The sequence below is a fragment of the Rhipicephalus microplus genome, chromosome 8, assembly GCF_043290135.1.
Source record: "Rhipicephalus microplus isolate Deutch F79 chromosome 8, USDA_Rmic, whole genome shotgun sequence".
In the NCBI taxonomy this organism is placed as follows: Eukaryota; Metazoa; Arthropoda; class Arachnida; order Ixodida; family Ixodidae; genus Rhipicephalus; species Rhipicephalus microplus.
This window is the reverse complement of record NC_134707.1, coordinates 81,666,111-81,690,157: the sequence shown is the minus strand read 5'-3', so window position 1 is coordinate 81,690,157 and position 24,047 is coordinate 81,666,111. Positions and strand designations below refer to the sequence as shown.

The 24,047-nt window shown below is 45.9% G+C and overlaps 1 protein-coding gene across 3 annotated transcripts in view; it reads left to right on the top strand.

The window, feature by feature from the left end:
- LOC142761695 (uncharacterized) overlaps positions 1-24,047 on the top strand; it is a 58,595-nt gene that overhangs the window by 16,469 nt on the left and 18,079 nt on the right. For all 3 annotated transcript variants that reach the window (XM_075872211.1, XM_075872212.1, XM_075872210.1), the window contains exons 6-7: positions 20,082-20,172; positions 21,413-21,834. In XM_075872211.1, the coding sequence (XP_075728326.1) occupies positions 20,082-20,172; positions 21,413-21,834 (513 nt within the window). The remainder of the gene's footprint in view (positions 1-20,081; positions 20,173-21,412; positions 21,835-24,047) is intronic.

Here is a 24,047-nt window from a genome sequence, read left to right as displayed (position 1 = left end):
TTAGTGCAAAAGTGTGAGGAGAGTCACCCAGGGCGAGCATCCCTACGAAAGGCAGAATGCGCTTTACTCCCTGGTAGTGTTACCGTGGCATAGGTGTCGTGCGCCGATTCAGCAGAGAAGAGTGTAGATATCAACAATAAACTGTAGTCAATGCATTGTATCCGCCGACAATCGGCTCAGACCGCATTCAATGAAGCGCCGCTGTGTGTATTTGTATATGCACCGCTGACCGCCTATCCACACTTGCGTGGGGGCGGTGCTGCCACCTATAGCCCGATCTCACTGCGAATAAATATTCTGTGCCATCACCAGGCTAACAGGAACGTGCCGCCATTACTTTATTTAAACGCGCCTTGCTTACAAGCTTAGCAGTTCTGCTCTAAACCTTACTTCATTGCGGAAAAAAAAAAAAGCGGGGGAGGGGGGAGTGTAGAAATTTGAAAATTTCTTGGCCTTGTTCTTACTTGTACAGAACGCCGTTTAAGCCACCCTCACCGCATTACACTATTAACTTGCGAAAAAGCGTTTTAAGGTTTGGAAGGGGCTGTTAGGGCAGCACAGTTTGTACAATTACTCATGCATTTATACACTACATAATTGTGAGTACTAAAATGATTGCTTACATCTTTAAAAGTTACTGGCCATAATTTGGAGCATTGTTTGATATTTCTGTAGCCCTTTAATGTGAAATAAAACTGTGTGCCAGTTTTTCTCTGTTTTTCTTCACCTCTACTTCTCACTTCTATAAGGGAAAGTGAGGAGTACTCAAGAGCGAGGTATATAACAGCTGCATCCTGCCACTACTTACCGACAGAGCAGAAACCTGGAGGCTTACAAAGGGGGTTCAGCCTAAATCGAAGATGACACCGCAAGCAATGGAACAGAAAATGATAGTTGTAACCTTAAGAGACAACAAGAGAGCACAGTGAGTCAGGGAACCAACCGGGGTTAAGAATATCATATATAGTTGAAATCAGGAAGATGAAATGGACATGAGCCAAGCACATAGCGTATAGGCAGCATAACCGTTAACGTTAATCATTAAGGGTAACTGACCGTATTTCCAGAGAAGGCAAACACACGAAGGGGAGACAGAAAGTTAGGTGGGCCAATGAGATTAAAAAACGCCAGGCCTGTGCGGAAGGCACAGCACAGTCACAGCGAAAGGTAGAAGAGCGGCCTTTCAGAGCCTTTTCTAAACACGCATTGGGTAACTACTGCAAGTACACTTGCTTGATACCCACTACAGAATTATTAACCAAATTTTTTGGGTAGTAGGCCAGCATTCGCTATGCTATTTTTTGTCATTCTTCTGAGAAGCATGGTATCCTCTAAATACTTGCAAGGAATTTTGTGCCAATTATTCATGCATTGGCTGACGACGATGAGGTGAGGAATTATGCCAAGATGGATATGCGCCACAGTTAATACCTGAACAAAAATAGGCTTTTGTGATGGTTTGGAGCATTGGACGTCCCACTCGTTACGCTATTCATATTGTGCGATGACTGGTTGTTCTTTCGTTGTTTTAAAATGCTTTATAAGTCATAATAACGCGGTCGCTTTCGCGACATCAAGCCTACCTAAGGCAAATTTGCCAACAAGTCCCAAACACCGGCGTGGCTCAGTGATAGAATACTGGGCTGGCCCCCAGCGGACCTCAGTTCGACGGACACTGGCGGCGGCGACTGACAACTACGACGCAGCGCGTGATCCTAGTTGTGATTTCATAACAGCTTTTGCTGTAAAAGTTTGCAGGCAAGTGTAATGTGGTTGCAGAAAGCACAAGACTGGGTTGACTGGTGAATCATGGAAGATGCCTTTGCCCTGCAGTAAGCGTAGTCAGGCTGATGAAGATGATGACTCTTCACTTTTACGAATCTCCGATATCCCAAGGTGGCCAGCTTGGCAGACCCACATTTCGATCCTCAGAGTTCGTCAAAAGATTCGACAGGCATGGCGAATGCCGATGTGGACTTTATAATTGTTTGCCGAGGGGGGGTGGTTCAAAATATTGTTTTTATTCAAATAGCAGGGAATTTTCACTCTGCATGATTCACGGGATGCTTAACGGTTGCACATAATTTTTTTATACATACTTCTTTTTCATACTGCTCCATATTTGGTTTCTTGTGATAAAAAGTGAATGCGTTTTTTTCTGTAACCTGCTCCACACTTGGATATCAGTGCTCCAAAAGTAGCATTCGCTCCTCCGAAAATTTCTCTAAATTCTATTTCGGCTGTTGCACACCTGGTCTTCACATTAGTCCTAGAAAATGACAGGTTTAACGATCGTCGCACATAGTAGGGACTCCAGAAAAGTAATCATTGGCAGCAATAAGGAGCACAATGAAGTTATGCTTGTTGTCCACTCGGGAGTCCTCTACGAGTGTGCACACTGCGTTTCAAGCCATTTAAAAAAATGCATGGTGCATGTTGTGCCTTCGTAGTTGGCGTGTACAATGGTACACACTGCTGCTGAAGGGGTTAAATTAAAAAAATCACAGTGTATCCACGAAGAAAATGATGAGGGGGCCAAGTAGTGGGATCATTTCGTGTTATCGTGAATCACCCATGACATTAACCACTTACGCGTGTGAATGAGTGACAATACATTCAATTTTTATTGGTCATAATTGATATGTTGTGTCGAGTGTTGAATTTCATTTTTCCTTCATTATTACTACTTTGTGGTTTATGATCTAGCCTGAATTTGGCAGAAATGAGGTCTAGGCACATATTCTGCTGGTTGTTTCCAGTCATACGAAATGCAATGTAGAGCATATCGAGATGTCATATATTGCACGAGTCAGTCGTTGTCCGTTATCATCGTCGTCATAATTTTCATCAGCGTCATCGTCATGGCGTATAGTGGGTATCTTGCATGGGCTGTATCATGACGGCTGTGTCATGATGCTTACCGAGGACAGCTTCCGAACCAAATAGAATTACGAACTGTGTGTTAAAATGTTTACTTTTAATCCTGTTTACTCCTACCTAATGTTTTGCTAGAACAAGTGAATTATTCGTTAGGGAACACATGGATAACTTCAGAATGGAAACTTGCCAAAATTATATTGTTCCTCAAATATGAAAATGAAGCATACATGTTGGATTACATAAGGCCAATCACACTGACATCAAACTTAGTGAAATTGGTAGAGAGAATCATCAGTATACGAATTAATGAACTTATTATCATGAGGTCAATTCTAAGCCCCTGTTAAATTGGGTTGAGGGCTGGTTGTTCAATTTGGCATGCCCACGTTTATTTAAAAAGTCTGCTTCAATTAGCTCAGCCACATAAAAAATATGCAGCTTTAGTTGCCTTAGACATCGCTAAAGCATACGATACCGTGGAGCACTGTATTTTTATAGATCGATTAGAATATCTTGATTTTCCATCATACATAGTAGCGTGATTCACAATTTTTTTGCAGACAGGAAATTTTATTGTCTTAAAGATGGGTTTTCATCATCTACTCATACCCAAACGAGGGTAGTACCGCAAGGCTCAGTGCTTTCCCCAGTGCTATTTAATTTACTAAGAAGCACCATTCCACGTAAACAAGATATAACAACTTATGCTTATGCAGATGATATCGCATTTTTTGCAATGGCAGATAACATTCAGACCTTATATGAATGGCTGCAGACTTACCTTAATATATTGGAGAGCTGGCTCGATGGCAACTGCTTTCTACTTAGTCCGAGTAAATGTGCCCTCCTTGTTTTCCCGCTGCAATACCCTGTGCACATCTCTCTGTCTTACCATCATGAGGATATACCACAGGTGGAATCTGTTAAATACCTTGGAGTAATTTATCACACATGGCTTAACTGGCGACCTCATATCGAACATGTCGCTGGAAAAAGTGTGCGGGCCATTGGCATATTACGTAGGCTAAGCAACTACCACATAGGTATGAGAAAAAACACATTGGTAATGATATATCGCATGTACATTTGTCCCATTTTAGAATTTGGTTGTGTACTTTTCTCCGGAGTTCCAGCTTACAAGTTGCGGCCTCTAATTCTTCTGGAAAGAGAAGCTTTGTGCTTATGCCTTGGCCTGCCCAAAACAGTTGCTAACAATCTGTTGTATTTCGAATCGAGGGTCCCTCTGCTTTCTTGTAGAATTCGCCTTCTGACTGTTCAGACATTCTTAAGGATTTATGAATCACCATTTGGACATTCAGAAACAGCTTTTATTTCCACCCCGAAATCATTTTTTGGTGCTAGATGGCCGCGATTTTACACCCCACAAATCATATTTGTGCAAAATTTACTGGAGCCTCTAAATGTACGTACATGTGATATCATGCCGAGTTGGAATAATTCATACCCTGTCGAAATTCAATTTGACGAATTTTTTCCTAATAATGCCAAATTACTTCCCCATAATATTTTGGATGGTTTACCACAAGATCACCGGCATAGTATTACAACGAACATTATTACTGCTACAGACGCATCGCAATATGATGAAAAGTCAGGGGTTGGTATTTTCAGCCCGATTTCAGACTGGATTTATTCCCTTCAACTACCCGATTTCATACCTGTTTTTGTGGTTGAATTTCCGGCAGTAGTGCTTGCCTTACGCAAGTTAGATACAACAATTACATCAGCTGTCATAATAACAGATTCCCTATCTCTCAGTGCGGCACTTTCTGTTGGTGCTGATAATGAAGCAACAGAGGCATTATGTGCACTAGTGCCTGCACATTTGAGAAAAGTACGATTAGTTTGGGTGCCTGGACATAAAGGTTTATTTTTAAATGAAATAGCCGATTTCTTAGCTAAGTCGTGAATTAGCAAACCGATTCTATCGCACTGTCCATCATCCGCTTATGTGACTGCTTCTCGATTCCACAGACGTCCCCTTATGGAAGTCTTTAGAGGTACCACACTAACAAACTCTACAGAATATCGCCATTTATTATATCCCTGGCGAAGAGACTTTTGCCGCACTCATAAACCAGAAGTAGCTATCACAAGGCTGTGTTGCTGGGTGCCAAGTCTAAATTTCTATAAACACAGGTCTGCTCAGGCACCTACCTTCGCCACTGTGTGCATTCTGTGATGAACTAGAAACAATAGATCATTTCTTTTTGACCTGCAGGCAGTTTAACACATTACGAAAAACCCTTTTAGAAACACCTTTACGTGCTATTGGTATAGACTTATCTGTGCCTGTCATTTTGTTTTTTGGAGCTTCCATTTCTGTGTTCTCCAGTGCGACAGTATGTGTGGCTGTCCGGGACTATATTGATGAAACTAATAGGCTGACTAATTAACCTGTTTCATTATCCTAACATGTCCACAAAGTTATATATGTATAAAAATCAGATTATTGCTCTATTCTAAGAATAAATTTGTTTATGTAAATAGCTGTATGCATTACATTAAGCCCCACACTTTCCTAGGCTATCGGTAATCTTTCTATTATACCACCATTATTCCAAATCTGAACAGTAATTTTGAAAACCACTCTATTCTTGGCCAATCACCCATAGTGGGTATGCGCCATGATCAATAGGTGAACAACAACAATGTGTGGTCCGGCATCTGCTTTTTCATCATCGTCATCGGCAGCCACGGTGCGACAGAAAACAAGCCTTGTTCGTAAGCTGCTTTACTAAATGTTTATGATTCTTGCTAGTACTAACATTGCGTGCTGCAATAACTTCTCGTCCGAGGGCTTTAAAGAGGTTTTGAGTAATCTTGGAATTAATTCCATGATTACGGGGCACAACACCGCATGCCACCTGATGCTCAACGCTCTGTTAACCTTTCAGGCGATGGTGTCCTGGCTCTCTGCCAACGCCCCAGTGTTTCCCAACCCACCACGGGTACCTGGACCGGTCCGTGAGCTTCAATCCTGGAGCTTCGAACTTCCCTGGAACACACCAAACCCGCCCGGAAATCCAGTTTTGGCTGCATCCCGCTTTGCATGGCAACAACCACCGGCTTCAACGTCATTGGTCACATGGCCCGAAAGAACGCAATATATTCCTGCAAGTGACGCCGTCTGCTTGGGGCACAACACCGCATGCCACACGATGCTCAACGCTCTGTTAACCTTTCAGGCGATGGTGTCCTGGCTCTCTGCCAACGCCTCAGTGTTTCCCAACCCACCACGGGTACCTAGACCGGTCCGTGAGCTTCAATCCTGGAGCTTCGAACTTCCCTGGAACCCACCGAACCCTCCCGGAAATCCAGTTTTGGCTGCATCCCGCTTTGCATGGCAACAACCACCGGCTTCAACGTCATCGGTCACATGGCCCGAAGGAGCGCAATATATTCCTGCAAGTGACGCCGTCTGCTCGGGGAACAACAACAGATACATGTAATGACCTACCATTACATGTATCTTCTAACATACGCATGTTTGCAGACGACTGCGTTATTTATCGTAAAATAAACAACGTTTCGGATAACACAACTCTTCAAACTGACTTACTAAGCTTACAGGAATGGTGTAACCTTTGGCTAATAAAACTCAACTCTAACAAATGTAAAACTGTTTCCTTTCACCGCCGTCGAAATCCGATAGTATTCCCGTACCAAATTGCTGACACAAACCTCGAATTAGTTCCTTCCTATAAATATCTCGGAGTAACCCTTTGTAGCGATTTAACTTGGGCAACGCACATTACGAACATCATTGCATCTGCTAATAAAACACACGGGTTCTTAAAACGCCATTTGCGTCACGCTCCTAATAATGTAAAATTACTAGCTTATCAATCTCTCGTAAGGACGAAGATAGAATACGCATCAGCCATTTGGAGCCCAAATTAAGCATATCTCATCAATCAACTCGAGTCACTTCAAAATTGAGCCACACGATTTATTCATTCTACGTACTCTTACGACGTCAGCATATCAGCACTGAAAACAGAATCTGGCCTATCATTGCTTGCATCTCGTCGCCGCATTTCTAGTCTTTCCCTTTTTCACAAGTTTTTTTACAGCTCGCTCGGCAGGCCACCATACATTCTTTCTCCGGCACGCATCTCCCATCGCACTGGTCACCCGCAACAAGTTGCGCGACCGCGTACGCGCACCGTCACTTTTTCGTCCGCATTCTTTTTTTATGCAGCTACGGACTGAAACGGCCTTTCTAACGAAATCACCGCCATAACCTGTCCTACCACCTTTTTGAACACCATAACAAATTACCTTGCATTGTAAAAAAAAAAAAAAAATATGGCTTTCACGTTTTCATATATGTACCCACCCCTTATGTAATACCCCTTCAATGGGGTCTTTAAGGTAATAAAATGAAATGAAATGAAATGAAACGCCGCATGCCACACGATGCCCAACGCTCTGTTAACCTTTCAGGTTAGTTACCTCGACTGTTCGAAACAGTATCGTTCTAGCGATCGTTTTCTTGTGTTGGTGTTGTGCCCCGGCAACACTAAACACGTTGTCGACTTTCATTTGTGCTGCGACATGCTCACCTGTCCTTTGCTTTCCGATTTGATATTACTGCTTTCCAGCGACATAGAACTTAACCCCGGACCCCCAAACGCTGTTGACCTCCCATATGTCTTGAGCACTTTTAGGCAACTAGAAAACGAACAGGCAGCATTGCGCACTGAACTAAACCAGCTTAAAGAAGCATGCAATCAACAATCCATTCTTCTGACATCTTTTGACCAACGCATTACAGCACTAGAAACAAAACAACCCTTTTCACCCACGCCTTTAATTAATGCTGAAACAGGCCAGCTAAAGCAAGAAATTGCCACGCTTAGAGCTGCTAACATCGACGTAAGCAATCGCATGCGTCGGAATAATCTTTTTTTTTTTTTGGTCTTGATGACGACCCCAGGGAAACATGGCAGCAATCGAAGATAAAGTTAAAGCGTTTTGTTCGACGCAGCTCTCCTTGCCGCTGCTTTCGAGCAACATCGAGAGAGCCCACCGTATCGGCACCTTTACGGCCAGCAAAAAACGTCCTGTTATTGTTAAATTTTCTAGCTTCAAGGCTAAAGACGGGATTCTATCTTGTGGACCCAAGCTGAAAAACACAAATTATGCGATTAGAGAAGATTTCGCTGCCGCCACTCGCTTGGCCCGCTCCAAGCTTCTTAAGTACATACTGTTGTGTTTTGGGTTTTCAGTTTCGGTTTCGGATTGACATGTGAGGATGCCAGGGGGCGCCGCTCTGGCATCATTCCAAGGCGACTGTAAAATAAAGGCAGTGTGTGTTAGGTAACCGGAGAGTGTGGTTGTGCTTTCTTTCGGCGCTGTGCGCCAACCTGCGTGTTCGGGCTGGTGGGTGTCCCCGCCGGCCGCGTACGTCTCCGTCGGCCGTCTTCTTCTTCTTCTGCTTCGTCGGGACCAGCCAGCCCCCCATACAGCAATGGCGACGAGGATGGGATAGGAGACGCCATTTCAAGCAAGAAGAATGGAGAGGTGCTGACGAGAAGAAAATGGCGCCAGTACACTGTTTGAAGACGAAGGCAGAGGCGGCGTAGCTGAATGAAGAAATGAAGCAACGCAGCACGCAGTAGCCACCTTGCTGAGAACAAAGAGCGTCTAGGGTTAGCACGAACACGGAGAACGAAATGGGTTCTTACAAGTCCTCGTCGATCTATCAGATTATTACATGTGGCCTCCATGTACAGGCATTTCTTCTTCAAGGGGGGAGGAGTTACCAGTCGGTGTCGCTGGTTCAAGTACACCAAGTCATACGGTTCACTTCGAACCTTCAAATACGGCTGATACCGTTGAACCGGACTCCGGTCCGCAAAATTCTTCCGAAGCTCATGCTGCGAGCTCCGATGAGACCGCAAATTTTAACGCTCATTCAGAGCCTTCACAATCTTCCACTGCTCTTGATGTGTCACATCAGAGCAGAAGTGACCAAGGTGCAGAGACACCCGATTCTACAACCAAAAGGGCCCGCCCTAAGCGGAAGCGGCAGAAGCCGCGTCGGTTCGAAGACTACGTGACGTAGAACTCTTGTTCCGAACAGTTGTGTACATTTTTTTTGTTTGTCAGTGCATTTTCAGGACTTGTAGTGTGTGAGTTCGGTGTGCCGTGTTCTGAATTTTCATGTTCTAATGTACATACCTTGTAAAATATGTTGGTATCGAGCATGTATAAATGTAAACAGTGTATAGGTGTGCTTTTTTTCGAGGAGAGGATGATTGTTGTGTTTTGGGTTTTCAGTTTCGGTTTCGGATTGACATGTGAGAATGCCAGGGGGCGCCGCTCTGGCACCATTCCAAGGCGACTGTACAATAAAGGCAGTGTGTGTTGGGTAACCGGAGAGTGCGGTTGTGCTTTCTTTCGGCGCTGCGCGCCAACCTGCGTGTTCGGGCTGGTCGGTGACCCCGCCGACCGCGTACGTCTCCGTCGGCCGTCTTCTTCTTCTTCTGCTTCGTCGGGACCAGCCAGCCCCCAATACAGCACATACGTTCCGCCAAATGCGCTTTTAAACTGAAACTTGATAAACTTCTTGTAGGTAAACGTGTTTACTATTACGATTTTGTCAGTGATACCGTTGTGGAATGCACCCAAAATGGCCCTGCTGAGCCTTCACGTACTTAATCATCTACAAATGCAAGAATTATCACTGATTGACATCATGTGAAGGCGTCCACGACCTTGCCACGCTATCGGCCCTTAACATACCATCTTTTTAACATCGCTTTCACGAATTGTCGCAGCGTAATCCCCAAATGTGACCACCTCCATAGCCTAATCGAAGACGTTGATGCAGACATCGTACTCTTAACAGAAACGTGACTACATCCTGACATTAGTGATAACAAAATACTCCGATCTAATCTGAACTTCAGCATATATCGTCGTGACCGGCTGGACCGGAGAGGGGGTGGTGTTCTCATTGCGGTCTGCAATACCTTGTGTTCCACTTTTTTATTCCACGACGACACCCTTGAACTAACATGGGTTTGTGTGCGAAATCGCACAGTTACGGCTGTATTTGGTATCTGCTACAGGCCTCCCGACAGTCCGAATTCTTTCTGTTCATTACTCGAGCGCGCCTTAACTAAAGTCAAAGAAGAACTTCCCGATGCCTCTATCTTTTTGTTCGGTGACTTTAACTACCCTTCAATCAGCTGGCCCCTCCTCTCCACTCCAAGCGCCTCCCCAACAAACGAAGCTAATCAGTTCATCCACCTTACTCTAGACTAACTTGCACGAAGTCATATCATGCCCCACTACAGGGAACAGCACACTAGATCTTTTACTAACCACGAACCCTGATGATGTAAATAGTGTAACGGTGTTACCTGGTATCAGTGATCATAGCGTTTTGCACATTCGCTTATCCTTGCCTCTCATAAAGAAGTCACCCGTAACTAAAACGATCACAGATTACAAAAGAGGAAACTACGACGCCATAAATATGGGACTAGCACAATTCCACGAAAACTTCCGGCATTCCTACAAAATCGTACCGTGAATGCTAACTGGGAACTGTTCAAAAACAAGCTCATAAGTCTCAAAAATAAATTTATCCCTACTATTCTTATCAAAACCGACTCACTCAATCAGTGGTTCACTGAATGCCTAAAATCCTTACTCAACAGAAAAAACCGCCTATACCGATCAGCGAAACTACGCAACAATACCGACGTCTAGGAAAAATATCGCCTGTGCGCCGATCAGTACATGAAAGAGGTAGTTGAAGCAAAAGCTAAATACTTCTCAGTGGATCTGCTATCTATCCTAAAATCGAATTCCGATAAGTTTTGGCGTTTGCTTTCACCAAAGTCAAGTAGCTACCAAATCGAACTTGTTGATTCAGGAGGTCAGCCGATAAACAGTGAGGATTGCGCATCCGTCCTTAATGACTAATTTGCATCAACATTTAACCCCGCCAATAGCACTGCCGTCTCACCCTCTCCCTTCAGTTCCCCTCGAGAACTCTCCCCATTCGACATAAATCCTGATGGAATTTCTAACTTAATTCGTAATCTTAAATCTTCTTCATCGGCTGGCTGTGATTGTATCACCACCAAGCTTTTGAAAAACACTGTCCAATATTCTAGCCTATTAATTTCTCTAATATTTTTGCAATCCTTAGAGCTGGGCACCGTTTCAGACGAGTGGAAAAAAGCCCAGATTATACTGATCTTTAAGTCAGGCAACCGTTCAATCCCAGCTAATTACCATCCAATTTCTTTAACGTGCATTTGTTCTAAACTATTTGAGCACATTATAACATCTAGTCTGAGGAGCCACCTTGAATCAATTAATTTCTTCCATCCACTTCAACACGGCTTTCGCAAACATTTTTTCTGTGATACCCAGCTCGCCGAATTTACGCACGACTTACTTAATTCCATGGATAATAACCTTCAGACAGACGCCATTTTTCTGGACTTTGCAAAAGCCTTTGACCGCGTACCTCACAATCACCTGATTCGCAAGCTAACTTCTCTTGGTATTCCTCCGAATTTATTAAGCTGGATTAAACACTTTTTGACGGGACGCATACAGTTCACGTCAGCTAATAACTGTCAATCAGCATTTGCTAAGGTAACATCCGGCGTGCCGCAAGGTGCCGGTTTATCACCCTTCTGTTCCTCATCTACATTAATGACTTGCCGGCTAACATTAAACCTAATATCCGACTTTTCGCTGACGATTGCATCATCTACACTGTCATCAATAGCCCTACCGATGCTAATAAGCTACAACGCGACCTCGACTCAATTGCTTCATGGTGTAATAAATGGCTCATGCCCCTAAACATAGATAAGTGCAAATCATTATCATTTACCCGTAAGCGTGCCGTACTTGCCAACATATATTCTATTAACGCTGTGCCCATAGCTTCCATATCATGCTACAAATATCTTGGCGTCCACTTGACTTCATCGCTATCCTGGATAACCCACATCGATTCCATCTGCTCTACAGCATCCCGTACACTCGGCTACCTTCGACGCAACCTGAAGTGCGCATTCTCCGACGTAAAAAAACTAGCTTTCATCACCTTCGTACGATCTAAACTTGAATATGCTTCAGCAATCTGGCATCCTTCACAAGCCTACCTAACAACTAAATTAGAGACCATCCAAAATCACGCAGCTCGCTTCATATCTTCGCAATACTCACACAAAACCAGCGTTACCGAGCTAAAACACTCTCTTTCCCTTCCAACTCTTGAATCCCGCCGCTTGATCACCCGTCTATGCCTTCTGCCCCGCTTCTATCATCCACGCTCAAGACATCAGTTGCTCCAATCTGCTCACAGAACTTCATCGCGCATAAATCACTGCAGGCTCATTGCACGCATGAATGGCCGGACGACAGCATTTATCACCTCATTTTTTCCTAATGCAATAGCCCTCTGGAATGCCTTACCGGATGACTCCGCCTCATGCGCCGACAGAGAAACTTTCCGCGCAAAACTGAACGAACAGTTTTGCTCTGCAATTGCTTAACATATGTAAAGCAGTGTGTATTCTTTTTTATCTTGTTCTAGTTCGTTCATGTGATTTCTGATTCCTGTCTCCTGCGTAAACTTATTTGCTTTTATTCATTTATTTATTTATTTGCTTAGCCTGTTGAACATTGTACCCTATCTTGTTACTTGTCCCCCCTTTATGTAATGCCTTCGGTCCTTTAAGGGCGAAATAAATGAAAAAAAAATTCACTTGAAAACCGTATTGTCACGGGGTCGTGACGCGGCCGAAGACAGGAAACTTCATGTTGGGATTTAACTGTTTATTTGGGCGAACCTGTGCCGGTAAACTGAAAGTCTAATTACAGCAGCAGTCTCACACAGATAGCAGTCTCGGGCTGATGGCAGCGAACGGAGCGTCGGCCTTCGATCAACAACTGACAAGCGGCGAAGCGCGTCGGCATTTATACCCTTGCCGTCAAATGTTCTAGCGTTATCGCTGGCGGTGGCGTAGGTTCCAGAACAATCTGTACCGTTCGCACAGTGGGCGTGATCTTATCGAAATGATCTACTACAGTCCGGAACCTTCTCGAAACCTGCAGGCGCGGTTTGCGCCGAGAATCATGTGGTGTTTCGGAACGATAACAAAAACTTGGGAAATGGAACATGGCATTGCCCCCCTCTGAAAAAAAGGCATCGTCCCGATGCTTTAACTAAAGATGAAGGTACAATAATAATGCAAGAAAGTACAATGAATAAATTACAATACAACAATAATACAAAAAACACTGTTTCAGTTTGTTAACGTGCATGAAACGGCTTGAGGCACGCGACATGGACGACTTCAGGTCGCGATCGGCGTCGTTGAGAGTTCGTGATGCCGTCGGGGACAACCTCGTAATCAAGTGGGCCGTGACGTCGAACCACCTTGTACGGTCCGAAGTACCGTCGCAGAAGCTTTTCACTTAGTCCACGTCGGCGTATCGGCGTCCACACCCAAACACGTTCACCGGGCTGGTATTCCACGAAGCGTCGTCGAAGGTTGTAAAGGTGGCTGTCGGTCGTCTGTTGATCCTTGATACGGAGACGCGCAAGTTGTCGGGCTTTTTCGGCGCGTTGAAGGTACTCGCTCACATCGAGGTTTTCTTCGTCGGTGACGTTGGGTAACATGGCATCGAGCGTCGTTGCCGGGCTCCTTCCGTACACCAATTTGTATGGAGATATCTGCGTCGTCTCGTGCACCGCCGTGTTGTATGCGAAGGTCACATACGGAAGAATGGCGTCCCAGGTCTTGTGTTCGACATCGACGTACATTGACAGCATGTCGGCGATCGTCTTGTTAAGCCGCTCGGTGAGGCCGTTGGTCTGTGGGTGGTACGCTGTCGTCCGGCGGTGGTTTGTTTGGCTGTATGCCAAGATCGCTTGAGTTAAGTCGGCAGTGAATGCCGTTCCTCTGTCGGTGATAAGGACCTCCGGGGCGCCGTGACGTAGGACGATATTTTCGACGAAGAACTTAGCTACCTCGGATGCACTGCTTTTTGGCAGGGCTTTTGTCTCGACGTAGCGGGTGAGGTAGTCGGTAGCTACCACGATCCACTTGTCCGAAAGCCGACGTCGGGAACGGCCCCAGTAGGTCCTTACCAATCTGCTGGAAAGGTCGGCAAGGTGGATCAATTGGCTGCAGAAGTCCCGCTGGCCTTGTCGGCGGTGTCTTGCGTCGCTGACAGTCCCGGCATGTCCTCACATAACGAGTGACGTCGGTGGTAAGACGTGGCCAGTAGTACATTTCTTGTATCCTCGCGAGCGTGCGGGAAACGCCGAGTTGCCCTGCCGTCGGATCGTCGTGCAGGGCCTGCAGGAGTTCTGGTCGCAGAGCTGAAGGCACCACAAGGAGGTACTTAGCTCGAAGCGGTGAAAAGTTTTTCTTTTGTAGAAGACCGTTTCGTAGAAAGAACGACGTAAGTGCGCGCTTGAATACCTTCGGGACTTCGGCGGTCCTGCCTTCGAGGTATTCTATTAGGGCCTTAAGTTCCGGGTCGGCCCGCTGTCGTTCAGCGAAGTCGTCGGTAGTTATCGTTCCCAAGAAGTAGTCGTCATCCGGGTCGTCGGGTAGCGGTTGGTCGACAGGCGCACGAGAGAGACAGTCAGCGTCGGAGTGTTTTTTGCCGGACTTGTAAATGACAGTAATGTCATATTCTTGGAGTCTCAAGCTCCATCGTGCGAGGCGACCTGAAGGGTCCTTCAAGGTGGCTAGCCAACACAAGGCGTGGTGGTCGCTCACAGCTTTGAAGGGCCTGCCGTAGAGGTAGGGACGAAATTTCGACGTAGCCCAGATGATGGCGAGGCACTCCTTTTCTGTTGTGGAATAATTTGCTTCTGCTTTGGATAGCGATCGGCTGGCGTAACTAATAACCCTTTCAAGTCCGTCAGCCCTCTGCACAAGAACGGCGCCAAGACCTACGCTGCTTGCGTCAGTATGTATTTCTGTCTCGGCGAATTCGTCAAAATGGGCAAGTAACGGAGGCGTCTGGAGGCGATGTTTAAGCTCCTGAAAAGAGTGTTCCTGTGGCGTTTCCCACTTGAACTCCGCGTCGGCCTTGGTAAGGTTAGTGGGAGGATCGGCGATGCGGGCGAAGTTTTTCACGAACCGCCTATAATAGGTGCACAGGCCCAGAAATCGGCGCACGGCCTTCTTGTCAGTGGGCGGCGGGAAGTCGGCGATGGCGGCTGTTTTCCGTGGATCAGGACGAACTCCAGACTTGCTGATAACGTGCCCCAGAAACAAGAGCTCCTCATACGCAAATCTGCACTTTTCTGGCTTCAGTGTGAGTTCGGACGTCTTGATGGCTTGAAGTACAGCTTCAAGGCGCCGAAGATGCTCGTCGAAACTCGAGGAAAACACGACGACGTCGTCCAAGTACACAAGGCAAGTCTGCCACTTCAATCCTGCCAGTACTGTATCCATAACGCGTTGAAAAGTTGCAGGCGCTGAGCAAAGGCCGAAGGGCATCACCTTAAACTCGAAGAGGCCGTCCGGTGTTATAAACGCCGTCTTCTCTCGGTCTCTTTCGTCGACTTCGATTTGCCAATAGCCAGTCTTGAGGTCCATTGACGAGAAGTACTTGGCGTTATGGAGCCGATCAAGTGCGTCGTCTATTCGTGGGAGAGGATACACGTCCTTTTTTGTGATTTTGTTCAGGCGGCGATAATCGACGCAGAAACGTAGGGTCCCATCCTTTTTCTTCACTAACACCACGGGGGATGCCCACGGACTCTTGGACGGCTGGATAATGTCATCTCGCAGCATTTCATCAACTTGTCTCTTCATGGCCTCACGTTCTCGCGTCGAAACCCTGTACGGACTCTGACGGAGTGGTCTGGCATTTTCTTCGGTTATGATACGATGTTTCGTGATTGGGGTCTGCCGAATTTTCGATGGCGACGAAAAGCAATCTTCGTATTGCAGGAGCAGGGCCTTGAGCTGTTCTTGCTTATCGTTCGGAAGTCTGGGATTGACGTCGAAAGCTATGGGAGGGGCTTGGTTCCTCTGAGCAGGTTCCGCAGAATCGGCGAGGGCGAAAGCACTGGTGGCTTCGACAATTTCTTCGATGCATGTGACCGTTGTTCCTTTGTTCACATGTTTGTACTCATTGCTGAAATTCGTGAGCATAACCGTTGCTTTGCCTCCCCGCAGCTCTGCAATTCCTTTTGCGACGCAAATATTTCGGGTGACCAACAAATGCTGACTGCCTTCAACGACGCCTTCCAAGTCAGGTGATTTAGGAGCGCCGACTGAAATAATGACGCTTGAGCGAGGCGGAATGGTGACTTGTTCCTCCAGCACATTCAAGGCATGGTTTCCTGACGGCGTGCGCGGCGGTAGTGCTTCTTCTGTGGATAAAGTTATCGACTTTGTTTTTAGGTTGATGACAGCACCATGGAGGCATAAGAAGTCCATGCCAAGGATGACATCTCTCGAGCAACGCTGTAGGACTACGAAGTCTGTAGGATAAATACGGCCGTTAATGGTGACTCTCGCTGTGCAGATTCCTGCAGGCGTTACGAGATGACCTCCGGCTGTGCGGATTTCAGGGCCTTTCCAAGCTGTCCTAACTTTCTTTAACTTCGCGACGAACGACCCACTGATGACAGAATAGTCGGCTCCAGTATCGACGAGAGCGGTCACACTGTGGCCGTCGATAAGAACGTCGAGGTCGCTAGTTCGCCGTCTCGCATTACAGTTAGGGCGTGGCGTCGGGTCACGGCTGCGTCGGCTTGTTCCGCTGCTTCCCTGTTGCGTCGTCAGGCCACCTTCGGTAAGTGAGCTTTCGCCGTCCGGGGTTTGCCTGTTTGGCGTTGTGTTCCGAAAGCTCCGTCGCGGCGGCGTCGTCGTCGGAGAATCTTCGGTAGTTCGTCGCACAGCAACCGCACCTCCATCGGTTGCTGCCCTTAGTTTCCCGGATACGGGCTAGGAGACCGGCCCCGCGTTGGGCCAGAGTACTGCCGGAGGTGTGGTGACATGCGGCGGCTGGGCGACGGCGAACGGGAAGGACTTCGTGGTGTCCATTGAGTTCCTGCCAGGTAGTCGGCGATGTCACGTGGCCGATCTCCTGGCTGCGGACGCGGTGCATTGACGGCGAAGCCACGCAGTCCCATCTGTCGGTACTGGCAATGGCGGTATGTGTGCCCGGCCTCGCCGCAGTGGTAGCAGAGCGGGCGGTTGTCAGGTGCACGCCAAACGTCCGTTTTCCTCGGTGCACTGCGCTGGCCCGCTGGAGAACGGTAGGACGTCGGTGGTGGTGGTGGCGGCGGTGGCGTCTGGCGACGGAAGTGCGACGGGGCGGCGTTTTGGCGTGGACGGGGAGGAGCGTTGTGGCGCACTGCAGCAGCGTAGCTCATAGTTGCTGGCTCGGGCGGCGGTGTTTGGGGAATTCGAAGCGATTTCCGGACTTCTTCTCGCACAATGTCGGCGATCGAATCCACTTGAGGCTGCGCCGAAGGCAACAGTTTGCGCAGCTCTTCCCGCACGATCGCTCGGATCGTTTCACGCAGGTCGTCGGAGTCACTGGCTTGAGCAGCAGCGCATTCTGGAGTCAGGCGACGATTATACTGTCTGGTGCGCATGTCGAGCGATTTTTCGATGGTGGTCGCCTCGGATACAAATTCTTGGACGGTGTTCAGTGGATTTCTCATTAGTCTCGCGAAGAGCTCCTGTTTGACCCCTCGCACGAGGAAACAAACTTTCTTTTCCTCAGGCATGTCTGGGTCAGCGTGACGGAATAGGCGGGTCATCTCCTCTGTGAAAATTCCAACCTTTTCATTTGGTAGCTGAACCCAGGTCTCGAGTAGAGCAGCGGCCCTCTCTTTGCGAGCGACGCTCGCGAACGTTTGCAGAAATGCGCCGCAGAAGACATCCCACGTTCGGAGCGTGGACTCCCGGTTCTCCAGCCAGGTCCTTGCGGTGTCTTCCAGGTAGAAGTACACACGACGGAGCTTTTCTTCGTTGTCCCAGTGGTTGAGGGCGGCCACACGGTCGTATGTTTCTAGCCAGGTTTCCGGGTCTTCAAACGGTGAGCCATGGAACGTTGGCGGTTCCCTGGGTTGATGAATGACGATCGCGGGCTGGGACGCTCCGGTTGTCATTGTCGCTGCCGTCGAGGTCATGGTCTTGGTCTTCCGCACCTTGTCTGGTAGAAGGCCATACTCCGGTGGGAGACCTTGCTGTCGGCGGCTCGTTCGCTGCTCTTGGTTGGCGTCGGTATCCTCTTCCCGACGGGGGCTGGGTTCACGGCTTGACGGGGGCGTCCGGTACATGAACGAAGCAGCACCTCCACCAGATTTCACGGGGTCGTGACGCGGCCGAAGACAGGAAACTTCGTGTTGGGATTTAACTGTTTATTTGGGCGAACCTGTGCCCGGTAAAGGGAAAGTCTAATTACAGCAGCAGTCTTGCGCAGATAGCAGTCTCGGACTGATAGCGGCGAGCGCAGCGTCGGCCTTCGATCAACAACTGACAAGCGGCGAAGCGCGTCGGCATTTATACCCTTGCCGTCGAATGTTCTAGCGTTATCGCTGGCGGTGGCGTAGGTTCCAGAACAATCTGTACCGTTCGCACAGTGGGCGTGATCTTATCGAAATGATCTACTACAGTCCGGAACCTTCTCGAAACCTGCAGGCACGGTTTGCGCCGAGAATCGTGTGGTGTTTCGGAACGATAACAAAAATTTGGGAAATGGAACGTGGCAGTATTATCTCACAAATTCAACGCCGCAAAAATGTTAAGAATCCGTCCAGTACGAGCGGAGTTACAAACATTTGTCACACCCTGCAATCCGATTCTCTCTTCTCTCGTCCAGACGAAAGCATTGGAAGCTAAGCAGGAAGGGATGGGAAGGGCAAACAAAAAATGTCACTTAACCTTGAGCACTTTTTTTTTCTTCGAGTACGTGGATTTTCCCGTGTCACGCGCAAGCATGGACAAGGGACGGCCTCTTTTCGCGACTTCTGTAACAACTGAGCGCGCCATGTTCAAATAAGCCCATCGCTGATACATGGGCTTACTACGAGCGATTTTCGGTCTTATTCTGTGATTTGTCGAGAGAAGAGAAAGCTATTTTTAGCTGACTTTGAGAATTTATTGTGAATTCCAGGTCGCGTGCTACGCTATAATATTTGACTCTCATGCTTTCGGGATCCTCTAATACCGATCGGCAGTGTTTTCTGACTATGCTCAAAAAGTGTTGCAGGGCCCCTTTAAGTGTTTGTGCCATGACAAAAGTTTTATTAAAGCGATTCTCTGTATAACTATTTTGTGAGGGTATTATGCAAAGTATTGCTTTTTTGTGCCATCTAGTGCCAGGTATTACTCAGGGTTCGTAGTGGTCCTTGAAACTCTTGAAAATGCTTGAGTTTTAAAATGGCATTTTTAAGGCCCTGAAAACCCTAAATATATTTGAAGTCCTTCAAAAGTCCTTGAGTTTCATAAATCAAAGTTCTTTCAGCCATAATTTAGTGTATCTTTTGTGAACCTGGCAATTATGTGCTCTCAAGCCAATAAACCATTCATTCCAATTCACTTCTCTAGCCATATTGCAGTGTTGTGATACAGTGTACTCTTCCAGTACACTGTGATTGTGGTAGCCCTTGCGTGGTTACAGCAGCAACGACTGAGCTAAGCCGGACTTTTTTGTGCAGGCTGTGCAAGTGTGAACAGACATTTGCAGTCGCGTCGCTTATGGTGGAACTATGTTGGACAAGTGCAAATTACAGCCGTCGTGGTTATGCTTTGTTGCTTATAGGGAGTGGATGGCACCAGATATGTTAAACCCGCACTATTCAAAGTCTTCCCATGTGGGAAGAGCTTGGACGTGTCATCAATAGAGGCGTCTGCCCTTAAAAGTCACATGGAAGAGTACGAAATGCATTGAGAACACAAAAGCGACTACAATCCATGGTAACTTCAGTGCATTCATGGTGCAAATCATACAAAAGAAAGTACAAATCTTTATGCTGTAAGAAGTGGCGTTGTCAATTCCTGTGGTTTCGAGTGTTATTTTAGGTCCTTGAAAAGTACTTGTGAGGTCCTTGAAAGTCCTTGAATTTTGTTTCACTTAGGTGCTACGAACCCTGTTACTGATAACATAAACTCACTGGTGACTTTCAAAGCTTGCTTTGCTTGCAGTTGTTTGTCATATCAAGTTCCCGAGGGTGTCTTCTCCAGCTGCCAGGGACGACGAAAGCAGGTTTAAAGACTGGCCACATGAACAGTCAAGGTAATCATTTACAGTCGACTCTCATCAATTCGAACTCGAAGGGACCTCTAAAGTTTGTTTGAATTATCAGAAGTTCTTAGATATACGACTCTGGGCAAGGTGACACATTGATTTTGTCACATTTATATTTTTTAGGTGTTTTAAGCCCTAACAGTACCCAAATAACAAAAGCAAAGGTTTAAGGTCTACAAGTTTATTGGCCATTTATTAGTGATCAGACCTTTTAAAGAAATTCTGAATTGCCTACCGCTTCTTTGCTATATGTGCCTTCAGCACAAAGCTCTCTATACCAGTTGAAAAGCACCATGGTTTACCATGCGTGTGCTTCATTTGTAACATTTGTTTACTAGCAAAGCCTTTTTTCTTGAAAGCCTGAGGCATTTATTTTTCATTTTTAGACTGTTAGGATTATGTGGGGACACAAATATTTAAATACTAGTAGTAGGAAAGCCACAAATATTGTCTGGTATAGAACCCTTAAAACTATGAATTAACCAATTGACAGAGTTTGATTTTTACAGCTTATAAATACATTGAAAGAATAGAGGGCTTACCAAAAATTTAATTTTGTTTGAATTAACCAAAAGTATGAATTATCAGAGATGGAATTATTGAGAGGCTACTGTAATTAATTACGATAGTGAGGGCACCATACAAAAATTCAAAAAATTGTTTGACCACCACCATTGCAAGTTAAAGATAGCACAATCAGACTAACAGGACGAACACGAACTGCGGTGCATCATGCGTCGACTACAAAGTGACTAAAGCAAGCATATTTTAGCATTTCACAGGCACAATAACTTGTATGCATGTACAGAGTTCGGTATCTCAGCGTGCACTAGCGTTTCTACTAACGTCTTTTCTATTGAGGCACCTATCCAAGCTTGTAGCACTTGGCGTTATTAACAATGGTGAGAACAAGCCCACTGATCAGTGTACAAGTTAACATTTTGGCTTGGCAAGATACTCTGAGAAACTGCAGATGTGTGGAATGCTGTTCTTTATTTGGAATTGTAAATATAATATAGCTTGTAGTTTGTTTACTTTAAATCGTTGTGACTTAGGTCATTATCATTACAGAGGAGTTAAAAGCAACAAATAATGTTTGCTGTGCTTTCTTCGACTTATTTAATTGTCTGGTGGATTTATAGGTTGCGTCTAAAGCAGAAACGAGTGGTTTCGAACAATACCTCTACTTTTGTTTATTAGATTATCTGTGTGTTATTGAATCTTCAAGCCCAGGGAATGGTGTTGGCAGTGCCTCGTTGTTAGAAGCAAAAAAGAATGCCTGCAGCCCGCAACACAGGGTTTGGATTCACCGCCTGAGTAGCAGCGACGAATGCACCCAACTGACGAGCTTCGTGGTTGACGGAAACGACACCACTGACGGTCCTTGCGCACTGGATCTTCACAACCGTCGCAATCTTTTGCCGGTGTGCTCGTCGAGGATTGCTGTGTGCAGTGAGGGCAAAAGTCACGCAACGCCGGAAGATGACGTCACCGACACCAGCGCCACTTTGAGCGACAACGCGAGTCCAATGTCAGTAGAGAACGGCTACCAGTGTTCTCAGAAGTCAGCGAGGCACTTCAGCGCCACAACACAGGCAGAGCTTGAGGAAGGGGGCGAAATGATGAACGGTTCCAGTATTGAAGGAAAAGGTTTGCATTTGTTAATGCTTTTGTTATTTGGTGGGTATTCTGTGGGCTGTAATTACAATTTATGCTCTCATGAAAAAAATAAGAGCTGTGTCACATAGTGGAAGGGTGGAAGCGGTGGGGTGCAATCGCATTTTCCTGCTGATGCCCATGAAATGAACTAAGGTCACCGTTTTTGTCTGACACAACAATATAAAGCCAGCATATAATGAAATTAGGGAGAGGACAAGGAGACTTACATGTGGTATCTACTATTAACGAAATAGCACTAAAAAGCTCATTTTGCAGAAATTGTGATGTCAGCGTTGCAGCCATTGGTGACAAGCAAAACATCTCCGCTGTTTGGGATAAAAAAATTGACATAGATGCAAACAGACAAATATATAATTTAAAAATCTATAGTTTAGGCGCGTTCTACCATGGAGCCACTCCCGTGCGTCGAATTATTTCAGAAAGGAACAATGTATGCGTGTTAAGTAGTGTGAGGAGGAGTGCCATTAACACATGTAATGTTGCGTAACAGAAACGGGGAATTTCACCAAGCATCAAAACATACGAGTTGCACAACAAGTAGGTGGTTTAAATGCCAACCAGTGACAAAGCGATCGGGTTTAATCATCATCGGCAACCACATCAACAAAGTGGGCAGATGCAAAGGTGTGCACGTTGCCTTGCAAGCACGTAGTGGGTACTTCAAATCATTAAGAAATAGAACCGTGGCGTAGTGGGAAGTTCGCAGCTGTACTCGCTATATGCATTCCTGGATAGATTGAAAAGGCCAATGTTTCGTGCAGACATTCTTTTCCATGCGGCAAAGCTGAGGTGTAAACTGGAAGTGAAGCCAGGTTAGCGATTTAGAAGGCGATGTCAACGGCGCGCAATTGTGCTATGGAGCCTTGTTTTTAAAGGTAAAGCCTACAAGTTCTTGATATTTTTATTGGTTAATTGCACAAGCAGCTCAAGACGTCCACATATCTGCCAAGTCTCGCTATTTGCTCGAGAGACTCCAGGCTTCCGACCTGTCTTCTTGATCTAATTGTCTTGGTCATAAATCTCCTAAAAAACTCACTCAGTGCAATTAAAACAAAAAGTGCAATACTCTAATGATCACGAGTATTAGTTACGAGACCACCACCTCAGCAACCTGTCACGCATGCAGCAACTACGCAGCACGCAAGCACTTTTGGCGCTCCTACACTACAGTTTTTCTCAACTTGGCTAAGCTCTGCTAGTGCCTGGATCTCACCAATGTTTTGCGGCGTCAGGTTGACCGACAGATTGTAGCAAAACCCAAACAGTAGTGCATCTTGAATAAGCTTCACTTAGCAAAGCACCAAGCAATATCTGCCAAGGCATTTGCTTGCGAGGCACGTAAAAGAGAAAGTGCATTTTGGGCAGCGTGCCAGTGGACTCTGAACTGACAATATAAATCAGTAGGCACTGTGGAAGTGTGTTAAATGCGAAGCGAGTGACCTCCTCAGGTCTGTTGAGTTCAAAATGGCATGGGCTTCACAAAGCAGCATGCCACCTTGCACGAACATGGGAAGAACCAAAATAACTCTTCTGCCTAACCGGTTTCTCTCTTGCCATGTCATTCTTTTTTCAGTCTCTTTTTTATTTTCATGTCCTGCTATAATATAAATATATATACATATATATTTTATAGTTTATATTTCCGGTTGCATATAGTTAATGAGAGCATCATCATTTAATTGTATCTATATTTTATTTTTTTAACCTTGATTCTCTTATTTTTGCACTGTTGTTGCTAGTCAAATACTTATGATTACATTTCATAGCAGGTCCCATTTCAGTGTATACTACGGGACCTTCTTCTGTATATTCTTTTTTTGTACATCTTATTATGAAATAATAAAGCTTGATCTAATTTGAATAGATTTGAAGCAGACGACAATTGAGACATGAACTACTGGGACGGTTTCCTTCAGTATTTTCAAAGTGAGGCAAAGTTATATCTATTGCTCATTTAACTTGAAACTGCCAATGTAAACTACTGCTGACAGGACGAGTTGGTGCATGATAAAATGATATTGCTTTAGCGCAGCTCGGATTGAGCATGAAGAAAAAATGCTATACAGTCAAGAAGGGAAAAAAACAGACCACAGTATGAGTCATACATATTTCAGTGTAATTTATGGGAACATGCTATCAGTGAAGACACTTCTATTTTAGCTCCACACCGGTTTTATTACATG